The sequence below is a fragment of the Otolemur garnettii genome, unplaced genomic scaffold, assembly GCF_000181295.1.
Source record: "Otolemur garnettii isolate 467f Iridium unplaced genomic scaffold, OtoGar3 scaffold00062, whole genome shotgun sequence".
NCBI classification, from domain to species: Eukaryota; Metazoa; Chordata; class Mammalia; order Primates; family Galagidae; genus Otolemur; species Otolemur garnettii.
In genome coordinates, this window is record NW_003852457.1 from 10,633,563 (window position 1) to 10,654,853 (window position 21,291).

At 40.4% G+C, this 21,291-nt stretch overlaps 1 protein-coding gene across 2 annotated transcripts in view; it reads right to left on the reverse strand.

Annotated features, from left to right (window-relative positions):
* The window catches only part of CCDC138 (coiled-coil domain containing 138), a 128,345-nt gene that overhangs the window by 46,072 nt on the left and 60,982 nt on the right, over window positions 1–21,291 (reverse strand). Inside the window, exon 11 of one of the 2 annotated variants that reach the window (XM_003792897.3) lies at window positions 13,924–14,040. The exons of the other annotated variant lie outside the window; for it this stretch is intronic. Within the exon in view, the coding sequence (XP_003792945.1) occupies window positions 13,924–14,040 (117 nt within the window). The remainder of the gene's footprint in view (window positions 1–13,923; window positions 14,041–21,291) is intronic. 2 annotated transcript variants of the gene reach the window in all.

The window sequence follows — 21,291 nt, forward strand, 5'->3', positions numbered from 1 at the left end:
TGCCAAACAACAGTGATGGCTGCAACCAAAAAATAGCCAGGCGTTGTGGTGGGCACCTGTGGTCCCAGCTACTTGAGAGGCTGAGGCAGGAGACTCACTTGAGCCCAGGAGTTGGAGGTTGCTGTGAGCTGTGATGCTACAGCACTCTACCTAGGGGGACAGCTTGAGGCTCTGTCTCAAAAAAAAAAAAAATGTCCATACTACCCAAAGCAATCTACAGATTTAATGCAATCCCATTAAAGTACCACTGTCATACTTCAAAGAACTTGAAAAAAATAGTACTTCATTTTATATGGAATCAGAAAAAACATCGAATGGCAAATACATTACTCAGAAATAAACAAATCAGGAGGTATCACATTACCAGACTTCAGGCTATACTAAAAATCCATAGTGATCAAAACAGCATGGTACTGGCACAAAAACAGAGCAGTAGATTTATGGAACAGAATACAGAACTAAGAGATGAACCCAGCTACTTATCATCATTTGATCTTTGACAAGCCTATCAAAAATATTCAGTTGGAGAAAGACTCCCTATTTAACAAATGGTGCTGAGTGAACTGGCTGGTGACGTGTAGAAGACTGAAACTAGACCCCCACCTTTCACCATTAATAAAAATTGATTCTCACTGGATAAAAGATTTAAACTTAAGACATGAAACTATAAAAACACTAGAAGAGAGTGCAGGAAAAACCCTTGAAGAAATTGACCTGGGAGAATATTTTATAAGGAGGACCCCCCAGGCAATTGAAGCAACACCCAAAATACATTTCTGGGATCTGATCAAACTAAAAAGCTTTTGCACAGCCAAAAGCACAATAAGTAAAGCAAACAGAAAACCTTCAGAATGGGAGAAGATTTTTGCACATTATGCTTCTGACAAAGGTTTGATAACTAGAATCTACAGAGAACTCAAACTAATCAATAAGAAAAGAATAAATGCCACCATTTCTATGTGGGCAAGAGACTTGAACAGAAACTTTTCTGATGAAGACAGGCACGTGGCCTACAAACATGAAAAAATGCTCATCATCCTTAATCATCAGAGAAATGAAAATCAAAACCACTTTGAGATATCATCTAACTCCAGTAAGATTAGCCCACATCACAAAATACCAAAACTACAGATGTTGGTATGGATGCAGAGAGAAGGGAACACTTCTACACTGCTGGTGGGAATGCAAGCTAATACGACCTTTTTGGAAAGAAGTTTGCAGAACACTCAAGGAACTAAAAGTAGACCTACCATTTGGTCCTGCAATTCTTCTACTAGGTATATACCCAGATGAAACTAGAAAAAATTATTTTACAAAAATTATTTTACAACAAAGACATTTGCACCAGAATGTTTATTGCAGCCCAATTCATAATGGCCTAGACATGGAAACAACCTAAGTGCCCATTGTCCCATGAATGGATCAACAAATTGTGATATGTGTACACCATGGAATACTATGCAACCATAAAAAAATGGAGATGGCTTGGCGCCTGTTGCTCAAGTGGCTAAGGCGCCAGCCACATACACCTGAGATGGCAGGTTCGAATCCAGCCCAAGCCTGCCAAACGACAATGATGGCTGCAACTAAAAAATAGCTGAGCATTATGGCGGGCGCTGGTGGTCCCAGCTACTTGGGAGGCTGAGGCAGGAGACTCACTTGAGCCCAGGAGTCAGAGGTTGCTGTGAGCTGTGATGCCACAGCACTCTACCCAGGGTGACAGCTTGAGGATCTGTCTCAAAAAAACAAAAACAAACAAAAAAGAAAAAAAAAAAACCCTAGAGATGAAACCATCTCATATCAGCATCTGAGGTTGCTGTGAGCTATAATGCCATAGTACTCTACCCAGGATGACAGCTTGAGGCTCTGCCTCAAAAAAAAAAAAAAAAAAAAACCTAGAGAGGAAACCAGTCTCATATCATCATCTGATCTTTTCCCCAGCATGCACTAAGGAAAAGAATCCCTATGTAAGAAATGTAGAACTGGTTACCTATGTGTAAAAGACTGAAACTGGATCCATACCACTTCTTACCACTTACAAAAATTGACTCTCACAGTATAAAAGATTTAAATCTAAGATATGAAACAATAAAAACTCTAGAAGAAATGGTTGGAAAAACTCTTTAGTGTATCGGTCAGGAGAAAGATTTTACGAAGACCTTATTGGCAATCAAAGCAACAACAAAAATAAATAAATGAGACCTGATCAAGCAAAAAAGCTTCTGCACATCTCAGGACACAACAAGTAAAGTAAACAGATAACCTTAAGAATGGGAGAAGATATTTCTATGTTATAAATCTGACAAAGGGTTAATAACCAGAATCTACAGAGAATTCATACTAACCAACAAGAAAAAAGGAAAACAATCCTATTTATCACTGGGCAAGAGACATGAATAGAACCTTCTTTGAAGAAGACAGACGAACAGCCAACAAACACATGAAAAAATGCTTATTGTCCCTAATCATCAGAGATACGGAAATCGAAACCACTCTGAGATATCATCTAACCCCAGTGAGAACAGCTGACATCACAAAGTCCTAATGCTACAGATGCTGGCATGGATGTGGAGAGAAGAGAACACTTTTATATTACTGACAGGATTGCAAACTAATACAGCCTTTTTGGAAAGAAATATGGAGAAATCTCGAAGAGCTAAAAGTAGACCTTCCATTTGATCCTACAATCTCCTTACTAGGTATCTACCCAGAAGAAAAAAAATCATTTTACCATAAAGACATTTGCATTAGATTGTTAATGCAGCTCAATTCACAATCGCCAAGATGTGAAATCAACCCAAGTGCCCATCAACCTATGAATGGACTAATAGACTATAGTCCTATTAGTCTATTAGTCCATTCAGGCATAAAAGACAGAGACTGCATTTTTTGTATTAACCTGGATAGAGGTATTGAACATTCTTCTTAGTAAAATACCACATGAATGAAAAAGCAAGTACTCAATACTAATATGAAACCAATAGGTAATCAACTATATGCCCACAAAAAGAGAAAAACACAATTAAATTCAAATAGCTGTATGGAGGGAAGGGCACTGGTGGGCTCTCACCTAACAGGCATAATGAAAGTACATACAGCCCACCCTCTAGGTCAGGGGCTCAACAACAACTTGGACTTTACCTAAGAACCCAAACAATGCGATCTAATCATTTGTACCCTGATATTAATCTGAAATAAAATTTAAAAAATAAGTAAAAGATACAATAAAAAACCACTCTGAGATAGCATCTAAGCCCACTGAGAACAGCATACATCACAAAGTCTTACAACTGTGATACTGGCATGGGTGTGGAGAGAGGGGAACACATACATTGTTGGTGGGATTGCAAACTAATACAGCTTTTTTGGAAAGAAATATGAAGAATCCTTAAAGAGCTAAAAGCAGGTCTTCCATTTTATTCCACAACCCCATTACTAGCTATCTACCCAGAAGAAAAAAAATCCTTTTACCATAAGGACATTTACACTAGAATGTTTACTGCATTTCAATTCATAATTGCCAAGATGTGGAAACAATGCAAATGCCCATCAAGTTATGAATGGATGAAAAAACACATACCACAGAATACTATTCAGCCATAAAGAAAGATGCAGACATTACATTTTTTTTTTTTTTTTGAGACAGAGTCTTATTACATTGCCCTTGGTAGAGTGCCATGGATCACAGCTCACAGCAACCTCAAACTCTTGGGCTAAAGTTGTAGTAGCTGAGCCCCGAGCCCCTAACCCCCAGGACTAGTAAGAAATGCAACAAACCCATTATACTTGAAAAAGGAATTTCTCCTAAACCTTTTAGCCTCAGCCCCCACAAGGGAGGAGAAGTTAAGTTCTGGGAAGAAGCTTGAAGATAAGAAGGAAGGAAGGGAGGAGTGGATTCCCTGGGTGAAAAGGGCCTAAGTTGTTTTCAGGCCCAAGTTCTGGGAAACTTGTCCAATACTTGGTTGTACCCTTTATTTGATGAATTGTTAGTTAATGTACTTTAAGTTTGCATGTTACCCCCACCCTGAATTGTGTAACCCCTCATGCCCCATCTTATGATGATGAAGTAATGTGTTTGTGATGTATCTTGTGACTTATGAATCAATACGCACCCTTACCTTGCGACCCTGCTCTAACCGCTATGATTGGCTTCTGTATTGCGCTAGCTTGCTGATTATGCAGAATAACAGTATAAAAGGATTTCTCACCCGCTATTTGGGGCTGCATGCCTCTAAGAAGGTATCAGCCCCCTGCAGGTGTAATAAATTTTTATCAATTATTGCATCAAAGTGGGGTCCACCTTTTTGCCTCCGCAGCTTGGTTTCTTTTCAATTGGAGGCCCCAGTGAGATTTGTGGACCCCTGCCTGGGCCCACCTCCGGCTGACAGCTCTAGGGGTAGGCCCTGGGGAGTTTTCTCCCTGCCCCAGAGTCCTCAAGCACGGATTTATAGTCCCAGGTTCCTCAATTTTCCAATTCAGTGAGTTTCTCTGTTTGTCCCTGTTTTTGGTGCTGTCTGTGTCTGTCTTTGTATGGTCTTGTTCAGAGGTCTGGGGAAATTCCCCATCAGAGGAGCTAGGCTTCCTACTGCCTACTTGTAGGTATATGCTGGATGCAGCTAGGAGGCTATTTTGGGGGGGGCAAGGGAGACAGCCCCCCATCTCACTAATTAGGTTTATTGTTTTTTATGTTCTGTACATGTTATGTCCTGTATAAATGAGTGAGTGAGTGTGTGAGTGAAAGAGTTTATATGTGGCTCCACAGCTAAGGCTACAGAGTCGGATTGGACCCCAACCCGCAGTTCCAGGACTCTATCATACGGCTTAGTGGTGGGCCCCTCGAGGCGACCTGGAGTGGGGTTTATACCTCCCCATAGGCGAAGATTGAGCTGAGAATCCCTTTGGGGACATGGCCGGGAGGGCACCTGAATGAGAGTCAGGAATAACTTTATATCTGACTGATATTTGTCTGTCCATCTCTCTGTCCGTCCATTTCCCTCCTGTAGTGTGTATTGGATATTAGTGTGGCTGTTAGCTCAACTTCCTCTTTGTACCCAAAAGCTGTTCCTCTTTTCAAAAGTGGCACATTTTTCCCTTCCTCATTTTCATTTTGAGCTATTAGAAAAATTAAGGTTGAAACTTTATGAAAGTAAGATTGTGTGAAACTTGCCAGTCAAATTTGTGTTGGACTTGTCATGTTTATGTTTGCTTTGTAAATTCCTGCATTTTGTCCAATGTCTTTTTAAGGTCTGCATAAGACCTTAGTGTTATAGCTTTGAACATTTATTTAAGTAAATCATGGGTTAACTCTGATAGTAAACTCTTTTTAGTTTCACTTCAGGAGAAATCTTTGTGCCTTGTCTTTTAGTAAATATTGGTGTTTTAAAGCTCCTTTTAGTGTATTTTTAAAGTGGTAAAATTCTTTTTAAGGATTGTGCTGTTTGTTTATTAGTAAATGTATGCTAAATTTGTCTGTCACCCTTATGTTTAATTTGTAGATTCTTTTCATTTAGTGTTTGTCTGGAGTACTAAAGAGTAAATAGCCATTTAGAACTCTCGTGGGCACAAGTTCTGCTGATCGGTGGGCGGTCTCTAAAGGGCGGTGGTCCCTCTGAGGGAAGGTGTCCCTGGAAACGTTCCAGGGTCCCCAGAGTAGAAGTCCCCCCCACCCCAGGAGACCAGCCAATGTCATTGGAAGGAAAAGAAACTGTGCAAAAGGAGGTCTGGTGTAGACACTGTATAAGAAAGCAATTTTATGTAGAAGACCTGTGCATGTAATAGATGGTCAGGGCCACGGCTCTTTTTTAAAACTGTGAAATATAATTGCTGCTGTATTTATTCTCCTTATATTCATTCCCCCCCCCATGTTTGCCCCTTTAAGAAGTGATGATGTGACTTTAGAATATAAAGTTATTTTATCTAGGATAGTTCCCACCACTACTTGCCTTTTTTGTCAGAAAAATATTAGGTGTTTTTACTGTAGGTAGGGGAATTCGGGAGGGTAGTGCACTCAAGAAAGAGGTATACATTCTTGGCACCTGCCTGGCTGTTGAACAACCAGGTGCCACCAGCTCCAGTGGTATTCCTGGACAAGTTGTACAGTTACACTCCACCCTTGGTGGGTCCAAAACTCCTACCCCGCCGACTTCCTGGTTCATTTGTTTTGTCACCCCACTCCTTCCTTTCCTTACAGGGGTTTGTCTCCAGATAATAGGCTTTCTCTATACTTAGGAGTTTTTGCTTTATTTCACGCCTATTATAGAGCCCCTTACTTGAGCCCCGGTTGGGGTGATCGCTTTAAATCTCAGCTTGACAATTGGAGGTGGTGGCTGGAGCTTGTAGGTGGGTACCCCTTGGGCCACCACCATCAGGGCTTCCCCCGACCTGGTTTGAAAGTTTAGGTTTACAAGTGGAAGCTCTGCAGGATTTGGCAAGTTTAGCTCTCCTGCAACCCTTGGTGGACAAGGTCTGCACCTACCTAAAGCGAGCTGTAAGGGACGTCATAGGAAAGGCACGGATCAGCATCCAAACCCCCCTTGATTCTTTCACAGATCATTTTAAATTAGCCTTTACCGTGATAGACAGAAATAATTTAGAGGCAAGCTTTCCAGAGACCATCTGCAAACACTCTACGAGTTGGAATGGCTACCATTCAAGGTCAGCTGGCCACCTGAGGGATCTTTTGACCCTGCCCTTTGCCAGGCCGTGTGGGAGGTTGTAGAAGGAGGAACAGGCCATACTTATCAAGTTCATACATAGAAATATGGACAAAACTTTGTAAAGTCACCTCCAAAATGGCTCCGCAGATCCTCCCTAAAAAGAAGTAAAATCCTGCTTTCCACAATCACACCTCCACCCACCAGGCCCCTGGAACCCCAACGAAATGGCAGGGGAGCCCCCTAGAAAATCCTCACTAACTCGGGGAGGGACCCCATACCAACCAGCAAGCCCAGTCCCTATTTCTGTCCCAAATTCCCCAGAGGCAGGAGCACTTTTGGAGATCCCTATCTTACCTTTATGTCCATTAACTCCTACAGCAGGGGAACAGCCCTTTATATGTTCTCCTTTTCCCATCAGTAGCTTATACAACTGCAAAGGCCAGAATTCCTCTATTTCAAAGAAACCATAGGTTTCTAGTGGTGAGACTATTTGTAACACTTACCAACCCACTTGGGACTACTGCCAACAACTCCTTCAGGTTTTATTCATGGCTGAAAAACACAAACGCATTCAAAGAGAATCGAGGAAAGCTGTTTTAGGTCCAGATGGACATCCTAGCACCAGTACCACCTCACTGAGGCCCAATTCCCAAGTAACCAACCCCCGTGGGACCATACCTCAGCTGAAGGTAAGGAGGTTCTACCACAGTACCACCAACTTCTGAGTCAGGACCTTAAAACAGCTCCTACCAATTTGACTAAAATTAGTGGAGTCATTCAGGGAGCCACTGAAAACCCCATGGCTTTTCTAGAAAGGCTATTAAAGGCCTTCACAGCTTACGTAGTTGACACTCTTGTTAGCCCAGAAGCCCTGGAAATCACCTGGGCCATAAAGATAGCCTATGTTACCAAGTTGGCCCCTGATATTAAAAGGAAACTATAGAAACTCAAGAGTTATGAGACACAAAATCTCAGTGAGTTGATAAAAGTAGCCCTGCAGGTTTTTCACAATAGAAAACCTGTAAATGCAACAGCCAAGAGGCACATGAGGACCCGGAAAATTTCCCCAAGCACAGGCACCCATAGAACTCCACCAAATTGAGACTCTAATTTCCCTTATTACAAGGGACTGAAACACTGGAAAAAACAATGTCCTCAAACTTCAGCCAGGACACAAACGCCGACAAAAATCTGAGTTAAAGAGAACTCTGCTTAACAGGGCCAGGGCTTTTCTCCTTAAAGTCCCCTAGAAACTCATAATAATTGAATAACTGTGCCTATTGGAGGCCACTTGTGAACTGTCTAGCAAACGCAGGTGCAAATTTGAGTGCCTGCTCCAGAGTCATGCCTGACTGTTCTCTATCACTGACTCCTTCGGATTGGCTGGAGCCATCCTGATAGTGCCTTACAGCCCAGGTCTGGGCTGAGGACAACCCCTCTTCCCCCCAGGACTAGCAAGCCCCCAACCACCAGCGACAGTGCAGCTCTCCAACAGGGCCACCCCAGTGAAAGTCCACTAGGAGACCCACTCATAAGGGCCTTAAAACCAGTGGGGCCCAGACCACCTGTTGCCACCCTCATCAGAACAGATGGCAAGATCCAGTAGGCCCTTGGGATGGACTCCTTGGGAACAGGCTCATTTGCCTTCCTTCCTCGGAACATCAAAGGAATAAATTGTTAACCAGCTACACCAGAGAACCACTGCCAGCTCATCTCCAGATGCCTGCACAATTTCCTGCCTCCATGAATGGACTAAAGATACAACCACCAGGTGCCTCCCCTGTAACAAGGTAAATGTTGCCTGAGTGCCTCAGCACATGGGATCATGTCTTCGAGGCACACTGAAATCAAGCCAGGGTAATATGGGTATAAATACATGTTGGTTTTAATTGATACCTTTTCAGGAGGGCCAGGAGCATTCCCATGCAAAAGGGAAACAGCCTTAACAGTGGCAAAACACCTTTTCACTGATATTACCCCAAGATTCAGCTTGCTCCTCACCCTGGGGTTCGACAATGGCCCGGCCTTTATAACCCAGGTTCCTAAAAACTTGGCGGCCGCCTTAAACACTACATGAAAATTACATTGTACTTATAGGCCTCAAAGTTCAAGACAGGTAAAAAGAATGAAACTTTGATTAAATTACACATAGAAACTGGCAGCAACTGGGTGGACCTCCTCCCCTTTGCCCCATTGAGGGCCTGGTGTACTCCTTATCATCAAGGGTTAACTCCTTTTGAAATAGTCCATGGAACTCCACCCCCAATACTCACAAAACTAACTGATGAACTGTTGGGCCCCGTCCATAACCATAAACTTCTCACTTCCTTACAGGCTCTACATTAAAGCTGCGCAAAGATCTCCGGGAGACCATGCAGCCGGTCAACTCTTAGGCCACCAATACCATGGAACAGGTATACAACTTCCAACCTGGAGACTGGGCTTGGGTAAAGAGATATAACCCTGAAAGCTTAACTCTATATTGGGAAGGGCCTTACCCTGTTATTTTAACTACCCCAACAGCCAGCAAAGAAGGTGTGGATCCATTACTCCCACACTAAGAAGGCCGCAGAGGACTACATCCCTGCAACATGGCACTCCAAGTCCCCGGGGACCCCCTAAAAACCTGGTGGCACAGATCTCCCTCCTCATCTGCCTGCTCCACACCAACCAAGGAACCAGCAGAAAAGAAAACTATGATCAGCACCAACCAGTCCCCTATGACTGGATCCTCTCCTATACCGTAGATGGCACTGAAGTAGCCTGTGTCTCAGCTCCATGGATCCTCTCCATGACCAAGGACAGAGGCATAAAAGAAGCCAACGCTTGGCCAGTCTTCCATTTCGACCTCTGAGCCCTCTTTGGCTATGGCTGGACCGGAACCACATAGACCAGGTACTGAGGAAAGGGGGATCCAATTTGGAGCTGCATAAACCAGTATAATGCCCAGGGACTTAGATATATAGACTTCTACCTTATGCCCTTCAACCAACAGAGGTGGACATTATTGTGGGAATGCAAAAAAAACTACTATTATAGTAATTTATTATAGTATAGTTCAACTGAGACTGTGAAACTATAGCATCATGGGGACTGTCCAGGGACCTACAAATAGACTTCCGAAGGGAAGGACCAGGTATTTGTACTTCAAATTTCAATTGTAATCCTATCAAGTTGTCTATGAAAAATTGGCAGGAAACAATATGGGAAACAGGTTTAACTTGGGGTGTTACACCGTACGTTAGTGGGTGGGACCCTGGCTTCTTGTTCACTATTCAGAAAATCCCCCACAGTCCAGAGCCACTGTTAATTCTTATCCCCAATGTCCAAGCTTTGGCCAGTAAAGCCCCAGATAATACCGATTCAAATTCAAAAATGCTGTTTGCAGCTCCCACGCCTCCTATAGCTTCTGTAATATCCCCTTTATTTACTTTTTTAGATGCAGTATTTAATGTTAGAAATACTTCTATGGTTATGAGCACCATAATTTTAGCTTCAAGATTATCCAACCCAAATATGAAAACTTTTACCACTCAGCTCAATGCAGATTTTCGAGCTTTAGAAATTTCTGTTGCCCATTTAGAAAAATCCCTAAACTCTTTGCCAGAAATAATATTCTTTTGGGAACCAAGGAACCTTAACAAAACTTTAGCCGGCAGTCTCATTATGTTTAACCACTTCATAGTCCTTGCCCCTTTGTCCCAAACAACTCAGGTACATTGAGGACTCAATTTATCAATAAAACCAGTGGGGACTGTAATAACTGAGCCCCCAGCCCCTAACCCCCAGGACTAGTAAGAAATGCAACAAACCCATTATACTTGAAAAAGGAATTTCTCCTAAGCCATTTAGCCTCAGCCCCCACAAGGGAGGAGAAGTTAAGTTCTGGGAAGAAGCTTGAAGATAAGAAGGAAGGAAGGGAGGAGTGGATTCTCCAGGTGAAAAGGCCCAAGTTGTTTTCAGGCCCAAGTTCTCGGAAACTTGTCTAATACTTGGTCGTACCCTTTATTTGATGAATTGTTAGTTAATGTACTTTAAGTTTGCATGTTACCCCCACCCTGAATTGTGTAACCCCTTATGATATGCCCCATCTTATGATGATGAAGTAATGTGTTTGTGATGTATCTTGTGACTTATGAATCAATACGCACCCTTACCTTGCGATCCCTCTCTAACCGCTATGATTGGCTTCTGTATTGCGCTAGCTTGCTGATTATGCAGAATAACAGTATAAAAGGATTTCTCACCCACTATTTGGGGCTGCATGCCTCTAAGAAGGTATCAGCCCCCTGCAGGTGTAATAAATTTTATCAATTATTGCATCAAAGTGGGGTTCACCTTTTTGTCTTTGCGGCTTGGTTTCTTTCAAAGTGATTCTCTTGCCTCAGCCTCCCAAGTAGCTGGGACTATAGGCACCCACCACAACTCCCAGCTATTTTTTTTTGTTGTAGTTGTCATTGTTGTTTGGCAGACCCAGGCTGGGTTCGAACCTGCCAGTCCCGGTGTATGTGGCCAGCCCCTTAATCACTGAGCTTCAGGCACCAAGCCAAGAGATGTTATATCTTTTGCATTTACCAGGATGGATCTGGAGGACATCTTCTTAAATAAAGTATCACAAGAATGGAAAAGTGAGGGCTCAGTGCCTGTAGCTCAAGTGGCTAAGGCACCAGCCACATACACCTAAGCTGGAGGGTTCGAATCCAGCCTGGGTCTGTCAAACAAAAATGATGGCTGCAACCAAAAAATAGCCAGGCGTTGTGGCAGGCGCCTGTAATCCCAGCTACTTGGGAGGTGGAGGCAGGAGACTCACTTGAGCCCAGGAGTTGGAGGTTGCTGTGAGCTGTGATGCCATAGTACTCTACCCAGAGTGACAGCTTGAGGCTCTGTCTCAAAAAAAAAAACAAAAACCAAGAATGGAAAAGCGAGTATCCAATATACTTAGTACTAGTATGAAACCAGTAGATGAATAATTACATACTCACATGAAAGAAAAACACAATTAAATTCAAGTAGGGGGAGGAGGGAGGGTGTCTGGTAAATTCTCACCTAATGGGCGCAATGTAGGGGCACATGGCACACCACCTAAGGGAAGGGCTGAACTACAACTTGAACTTTACCTAACAAACACAAACAATGTAACCTAATCATTTGTGTCCTTATATTAATAGGAAATTTACAAATATAATTTTAAAAAGGAAAAAACAGGTAACTTGGATCACATCCAAATGAAATAATTTTTGCACATCTAAGGACTCAAATACAACTTAGACTTTACCTAACACATGCAAATAATGTAACCTAATTATATGTACCTTTATCTTAATCCTAAATTAAATTAAAATAAATCCTAAATCCTAACTTAAAATAAATAATGAAAGAAAAGGGGTCAACAAAAAATACCTATTATTGTCAAACTTATGAAAACCAAAGATGAAAAAATATATATGTGTAGAAAATGGCAAGAGTAAAATAATACTTTACATAGACGGGGAACATAATTCAAATGACAGAGATTTCTTATCAGACACCATGGAGCCGAGACAGAATTGGCACAACACTTCTGCAAGCACTGGAAGTAAAGAACTGTCATTCCCAAATCACTATTATAAATTACTGAATTAGAAAAGCCCTGTAACTACTAAGGAACTTGAATTCATTGTTTAAAGCCTTCCCCAAATCTCCAGGCCTAGACAGTTTGACTAGAGAATTCTATCAGATGTTTAAAGAAGAATTAACACTAACTGTATATCATTTCTTCCATAAAATATATATGATGGAATACTTCCCAATTCATTTTATGAACCTAGCATTATAATACAAAATCACAAAAAGTTCAAAACAAAACTATAGAGCAATATCTTTCATTAACATGGATGCAAAAATCCTTACCAAAATGTTAGCTAACAGAATTCAACACTATACAAAAAGAATAAAACACTACAACCAAGTGGGCTTTCTTTTGGGGAGGCATGGCTGATTCAATATTTGAAATAGAATGCAATCCTCCATATTAACAAGTTAAAGCTGGAAAATATCACATAGTTGTATTAACCAATGCATAAAAAGCATTTGAAAAAATTCAACACTCATTCATGATAAAAATCTCAGAAAAATAGGAAAAAGAGGGGGGAACTAACTAAACCTGATAAAAAGGATCTATAAAAACACTACAGCTGATATTATATTTAATGGTGACAGACTGAATACTTCCCCCTAAGATGAACATGGCAAGGATGTCTGCTCTCACTACTCAAATTCAACATTCTGATAGAAATTCTAGCTAATGCAGTAACATGAGAAAAAGAAATTAAAGGCATATATATAAAAAACAAAATATGCTCCCATTTGCATATAACAGGAGAATCTGTAGAAAAATCAAAGGAAACTATTAAAGTCTATAAGGTCAAGGTCACAGGATCAAAAATAAATAGAATAATCAATTATACATATTTGTATACACAATCAATGATCAGTGAACATCAAAATTAAAAAGACAACACCAAAGAAAACTTCAAATATTGAGTTGAAAATCTAAAAAAGAACACAGGAATTTTATGCATATGTCAAATAGTTACAGGACACTAATGAATGAAATCAGAGTTCTAAAAAAATGGAGAGATGTTTTCTTTTCCTGAATTGGGAGATTCAACACAGTAAAGATGTCAATCCTCAAATTGATACAAGGGTGTCAACTGCTTATCTGTGGTGTCAGGTATCACAAAATGTATGCATGGACCTTTTCTTTTGCTGATCAGCTTTCTTTAGTGTTTGTGTATTTAATGTGTGGTCCAAGACAACTCTTATTCTTCCAATGTGTGTCAAAAAAAGGTTGGACACTCCTAAACAAAAGTTTAATGCAATTCCTATCAAAATTCCAGCAAGCTATCTTATAGGTAGAGAAGATTACCCCAGGATGAAAGAGGGAAGAGGGGGGAGGGTTGAAGGAGGGAGAGGGACCACACCTATGGTGCATATTGCAAGGGTATATGTCCTATCTATTAAGCGCAGAGTATAAATGTCTTAACACAATAATTAAGTAAATGAGGTGAAGGCTATATTAAGTAGTTTGATGTAAGCATTCCAAATTGTATTTAAAATCAGCACATTGTACCCCATAAATGCATTAATGTATACATGATCTATGTGTTTGTGACTTAATAAAAAAATATAAAGAGCACATACTCAAAAAAAAAATTAGAAAACAACTACATCAAAAGAAATATTGAACAGAGTATTCCTTGAAGATTGATTGCTACTAATCAATTACCTGCGTTCCAGCATCTAGCTGTCTTAGTGACCAATATATAAATTTTACAAAAGGCTCGTGAAGTTTGACATTCACAAATGGCATCCACTGTAGTTGCTCTGTCATCATAGGCAAAAGCTAAAGATAAAATAATGAAAAATATAAAGGTATAGTAATTTTAGATGTCTGAAATCAATTACCACAATTTTCTAAAAATTATATTTTAACAAAAAAGAAAAAAGAGTTCTCTAACAAAATATCTTCACTTTAAAATCATATGTAATACAATCTGGTAACATGTATTTGAAATTTTAAATATGTATTTCCTTTCATCCAGCAATAGCATGTCTACTTTAAGAAGATTAACCTATTATACAAAGATAGTCTCTGAACCTTAAATGGTTCAATTTGAGATATATATACACATACACATATATATGTAACTATTAAAAATAATAACCTAGATTTATATTTATTGCCATGGCATATTCTAGTGTGAAAAAAGCTGGTTACAAAAGAGTGAATGTCAATTACAGTGGAAAAGAGATATATGAAAGAATTTGAAAAAAAAACTTGAAGAGACAGTATCAAGATGACTAAATACAGATAGTATATGCCTCCTTCTCAAAATAATATGATAGATAACATTTTGAACATATCATGTTAAGAGAGAAGGCCTGGATTTACCAGAGGAGTAACAGGAAGAACCAAAAGTATGGAGAGAGTTCAAAGTAGCTTGCCTGGCTGGGGACTGGGTGAGAGCCTGGAGAAGCTCCTGAACATGGGGAAACAGTAAGACAGAAACCCCCAGGGCTCCACACTCCAAAACAGGGTTTTACAGTCTTGGCTATGAGAGAGTATTTTGACTCATGCAGGCCTTAGGCCTAACATAGGGAGCTGCCTAGAGTCACTGCACAGAGACAATGACTGCTGCTGCTACATTACTCTAGGAGAAAGGGATACTGGGGGCTCCCATGCAATCCTGGAAAGATCCCCACCACCCTGCTGTGGGCTGCTGTTGAGACTGAGACATGAGCAATTTGCACAATCCACTCAGCTTCCTGCCTACATTGCTTGCTCAAAAGGGCCTCTCCCTCTTTGGTGGTAGGCCCAACATGCTGTTTTGAGAGTTTAATGCTGAGCTGTGTCCTGCTCTTAAGCCAAGTTTGGGTAAAGTCTGGGCTGACAAACTACAACTGCCATCTGACCCAAGAGGGACAAGAAACCAGGCTCTCCTTGGTATATCCAGAATAATACGTATCCACCACCTGGTAACCACGTGAGACCAAGATATTCTCCAAAGCTTCTTCCATATGCTGCTTGCTTGGAAAAGGCCTACCATCTCTCCTAGTAGGCTCAAGGCACCATTTTGAGAGTTTAACTCTGGGTTGCACCCAGCCCTTGGGCCAAGTTTGGGTTGAGGCTATAGCAGCTGCTACTAAGCCAAGGAGAGACACCTAGAAGCCATGCTCTCTTACATAGACTTAGGACAAAAGCCACTGCCATGCAACAGGATGATATGAGAATGAGTAACAAGTGGACTACTTTCCACAACTTCTTGCCCATGTTACATGCCTGAGCAGAGCCCCTCCACCCCAGCCCCAGGCCCACAGATGGCACCACTTTTAGACTGTAGTATTAGACTGTGCCCTGCCCTCTGGCAAGTTTGAGGCAACACAGCTGCAGCGGCCACTTGGCTATAAAAGGACAGAGCCAACCAAACTCTACTAAACACACTTAGAACCATCCCCACTGCCCTGCTACAGGCAGCTTGGAACTAGAGACTAGCCTGGTCAACCCACTGCAGCTACCAGCTACCCTCTGAGTCCCAGGAGGGTGCTCTACTGCCATTACTGCCATTACTCAAATCACAAATGCTGCCCAGGGGCCTGATAATCTTCCCAGGCACCTGGCCCACAGCTCCCACTACCAACTTCTGAGCAAGCCACCTACAGGCTCAGGAATTGGCCCTCCGAAACCACTAAGAGTGGTGCCAGCATAAGCTGCTCCAGGGCCTAAAATCAGGCACACTAAGCCCCACCAGGGCCCATAGACTAGCTCAATTGGCATCCAAGTCCCCAGAAAATCTTGACCACAACCTCAACTAATAATCATATCCTAAGTCACCAAGGAAATCACAGATACCACTGACCCTGTGTACTGTTGAAAAAATCATATAAAGATCACACTACAACAGGCATGCAAATTAAAGCCAAAGTGTTCTACTCAACCAACAACATACATACATCTTTGGAAAAATTCTCCTGTGAAAGCAATTTCAAAAAACTCAGAAGTGGCTATTAACGAGATGCGCAGATATAAATGGAAGGACAAAGAAAACATGACAAAGCAAGGAAATATGATACCACCAAAGGACCAAAACAACATCCAACAATAGACCCTGTGGTATCACACGTATGTATTAGTTTTCATCCACAGTTCTTATGGAGGTTCATAACTCCTATAATCCTTGTTATAAGGTTGGGGCACTTCAGGCCTCAGGAGATACAATCTCTCTCTGCGCTTTTCCTAACTTCCTTTCATCTGCCCAAGGCTGGATTCTAATATGACTGTGGCTCAAAAGACCCTCATTGGAGAGAGGGTCCTGCCCCCTACCCTAGGGGAAAGAATGCTACACTGTGAGGCCAGGAGGAATCTGAATAGATAGGCAGTGTGGGGTTGGATTACGCACTTTTTGCCCAATCACACTTCTACGTGGTTATCAATCATGCCTAAATAATGAAGCTGCCATAGAAAACCAAGAGGACTCGGTCTGAAGAGCTTCTGGACAGCTGACCATGAGGAGGTTCCTGGAAGGTGGTAGGCCTAGTCAGGGCATAGAAACTCCCTTTCCCCCATACCTCCTTCTATGCATCTCTTCATTTTTATCGTTTGTAATATCTGTTATAATAAAACAGTAAATGTGTTTCCAAGATCTGTGAGTCACTCCAACAAATTAAACCCAAAGAGGAAGGGGGTCATGGGAAACCACAACTTAAAGCCAATTGTCAGAAGTTCCATAGGACTTGCAACTAGTGTCTGGGGTTGGGGGGTTGGAAAGTAATCCCCTATCCCTAGCATCTGACTTACTTTCAGGAAGAGTGTTGGAACTGAACTAGAACACAAGCAGCTGTTGTCCACTGCTTGGTGTGTGTGGAAGAACCCCCCATTTGGTCACAGAAGTCCTCTGTGTTATTATGATGGAGTTTAGAGGAAAGCACGGTTTGGCAGGGGGGTTGGGGTTCCCAAAGCAGATTCCAATGAAAAAAGAACTTGAAATGCCAGATAAAGAGTTCAAAATATTAAGGAGCACAATGAGATGCAAGAGAAATCTGAAAACCAATACAAAGAAATCAGAAAATCAATTCAGAATAAGAATGAGAAATTTATAAAGGAGAAAGATATCTTTAAAAAGATTCTGGAACTGAAAGTCATTAAAGAAAACACAAAGTACATTTAAAAGCTTCAAGAATAGGGAGGGGGGAGGATAGGTGGAGGGAGAGTAATTAGTGGGACCACACCTACAAGGGTGCATGTGAAACTTACTGAACGTAGAATATAAAAGTCTTAACACAATAACTAAGAAAATGCCATGCAGGCTATGTTAACCAGTTTGATGAAAATATTTCAAATTGTATATAAAACCAGCACACTGTACCCCACGACTGCATTAATGTACACCAGTGATGATTTAATAAAAAAATAAAAAAAATAAAAGCAATTTGTCCATAAAAAAATAAATAAATAAAAATAAAATAAAATAAATAAAAGCTTCAAGAATAGACTGGACCAAGCAGAACAATTAATCTCAGAATTTGAAGAAAGGTCTTTTGAAATAATCCAGACAAAAATAAAGAAAAAAGTATTAAAAAGAATGAAAAAGTTTTCGAGACTTCTGGGACTGAGATTACATAGTGACCAAAGTCATGAATTATCAGTATGCCCAAGGGGAAGAGAAATTAAAAATTGTTTAGATAATCTATTTAAGGAAATAGTTAAAACTTCCCACATCTAGCAAGGGAGTTAGACATCCAGATACAGGAGTCCCACTGATCCCCTGGCAAATATTAATACACTGCAAAAAGGACTTCACCTCAGCATATTATATTTAGGATGTCTAAAAATCAAAGTAATCAAAGTGAAATAAAGAATTTTAAAATTAGCAAGAGAAAAGCCTCTGGTCACCTATAAAAGAAACCCCATAGGACAAACAGCAGACTTATCAACAGAAGCCATACAAACCAGAATAACACTTCGAAAGTGCTGAAAGAAAAAAAAAAACTGGTAGCCTAGAATTATTTGGTTATTTTATTTAACTTTATTTCAATAGATTTAAGGAGTACAAGTAGAGTATGTGGATGAACTGAATAGTGAAGAAGTCAGAACTTTTAGTGTCCCTGTCACCTAAATAACATACACTGTACTCAAAAGGTAACTTTTTATCCCTAAGCCACCTCTGACCATTCCCCTGAGTCTCTAAAAGTCCATTCCACCACTGTGTGGAACCATGTATACCCATCATTTAGCTGTCACTTATATGTGAGCACATATAGTTTAAAATGTTGCTGGTCCTGAAATACTTCGGATTATGACTTCCAGTTCCATCCAAGTTGCCGTAAAAGATAATATTTCATTCTTTTTGATGGCTGAGTAGTATTCATGGAAGATACATATTTCCCACCACCACCACATTTTTTTTATCCACACAACAGTTGATGGGCACTTAGGGTGATGCCGTATCATTGCAATTGTGAATTATGCTGCAATGAACATACAAGTACATGTGTCTTTTTGACATAAAGATTTCTTTTTCTTTGGGTAGATACACCTAGTAGTGGGATTGCTGTTTTCCACAGAGGTTATACTAATTTACATTCCCACCAACAGTGTGTAAGCATTCTCTTTACAAGTAAATCTGAGCCAGTATCTATTATTTTTGACTTTTTAATAATGGTCATTCTGACAGGGGTAGGATGGCATCTCACTGAGGTTTTAATTTGCATTTCCACGATGATTAGTGATGGTGAGCATTTTTTCATGTATTTATCGGCCATTTGTATATCTACTTCTGGAAAATGTTTGCTCATGTCTTTTTGCCCACTTTTTAATGGGGTTGTTTTCTTCTTGGTATGTTTGAGTTGTACATACTGGATATTATAGACCTTTGTCAGATATAGAGCTTGTAAATATTTTCTCCCATTCTGTAAGTAGTTTATTTACTCCGTTGGTTTCTTTTGCAGTGCAGAAACATTTTAATTAAGACCCATATATTTATTTTAGTGTTTTGTATGTTTGGGGGATCTTACGCAAAAATTCTTGGCCTAGGCCAGTGGATTCTAAAATTTTTTCTAGGTTTTCTTCTATAACTTTTATGGTATCAGGTCTTATGTTTAAGTCTTTAATCCATCCATCTAATTAATTTTTGTGTATGGGGAGAGGTAGGAATTTAGTTTCATTCAGCCAAGAATTTTATATCCTATGAGAACAAGATTCATAAATGAAAAAGAAATAAAAGTCTTCCCAGGCAAATAAACACTGAGGGAATTACTATACCAGTTTTACGGAAAATGCTCAAAGAAGTCTTAAACATGCAAACAGGAGGTTGATATTTACCACCATGAAAATAAATGAAAATATAAAATCCATAGGTCTTATAAAACAATCACACAAAGGAGGAAGAAAGGAATCAAATGGCAACATGATAGAATTTCATCAAACCAAAAAGACAGAAAAAGAAAGAAAGAAAGAATGTATGAAGCCCCACATACCAATATTAGCCTTGGAAATAAATGTGTTACATGCTCACTTAAAAGATATAAATTGGCAGAATGGATTTAAAAAATGATCCAACTATATGCTACTTTAAGGAAACTGACCTTATCCATAAAGACATACATACACTGAAAGTAAAGGATTGAAAAAGGATATTTTGCACCTCTCTGGTCATGATTTCCATCATTTTCTTCCAGATTTGGCAAACCTGTTGGTGCTGGACATGAGAGGTCTTTTGTGTCTGACTGTTGCGTTTTTTAGTAAAACCAACACAGAACAGATGAAGCAAATAACCATCAGTAGTCTTAACATCAGCATGAGCTTCAGTCATAGTTTGTCATTTTTTAACCACAGAACACATTTCGTCACGGGTAAGACCCATACCATGGAAGTTAGGCAGTTTTCGCCCCGAACATCTTCAGTAATCAGCATGAATTTTCTAAGTGCAACTTCAGCATTCTGCAGATCAGTAAGACTCACTTCAAACATATGATCTTTGAGGCCATCAGATATGATTTTGGTTCTTTGAGTCCTGGTGACTAGTGTTTTCCTAATATTTATTATATTGAACACAGCAGGTGTCTTCACATCATACCAATCTTTCTTAGAAAATGGATCGACCACTTTCTTCTTGGCTCCTTTTTTGCCGCCTTTCCTCAGGTGCTTGTTCTTGCCGATCACCATAGTGGTGCCCAGAGAACAAAAGGTTGTACAATTTTGTAGTTGGTTTTCTTGTGTATAGACAGGAGAATAGTTGATGTAGACACCAAAATAGATAAAATTCTAAACAAAGGTATACTTGTTTCCTATTGCTGCCATAATATTTAAATAATACAAATCTATTATTTTGCAGTTCTGTAGGTCAGAAGCCTGATGTGGGTCTTAGCCAGCCAAAATCAAGGTGTCTACAGAGCGGTGGTCCTCTCTGGAGAATAGGGGAGGATCCACCTCCTTGTTCATTCAAGTTGCTGCCAGAATTCAGTTTACTGTGGTTATAGGACTGAGATCTCTATTTCTATACTGGCCATTCATTGAGGGCAATTTCCAGCTTCTAGAAGGCACCAAAATTCCATGACTCCTGGCCTTCTTTCTCCATCTTCAAAATTACCAACAATGGGCTGAATCTCAAATCTCCTCTTCTGATTTCTTCTGGCTAAAAGAGGTTATCTAATTACTGGGCCCACCTAGATAATCTATCTTAAGGACAGCTGATTACCAGTTTTAATTCCCCTTTACCATGTGCTGTGGTTAGATTGTTTGTTGCCTCCCAAACTCATGTTGTGACTTAACCCTAATATGGTGATATTGAGAAGTGGGGCCTTTATGAGAGGTTTGATTCTTGAGGATTAATGAACTGATCCATTTGTGGCTTAATAGATTAATAGGCTATAGGCGTTTATGAAAATGGGACTGGTGGCCTTTGTAGAGGAAAAGAAATCTGAGCTAGCACACTCTGCCCTCTCACCCTGTGATGCCATATGGCACCTTGGGACTCTATACAGAGTCCCAACAAATGAGAAAGCTCTCACTAGATGTGGCCTCTTGACCTCAGACTTAACTCTAAGAAATAAATTCCTTTCCTTATAAATTATTCAGTTTCCCCTATTCTGCCATAGC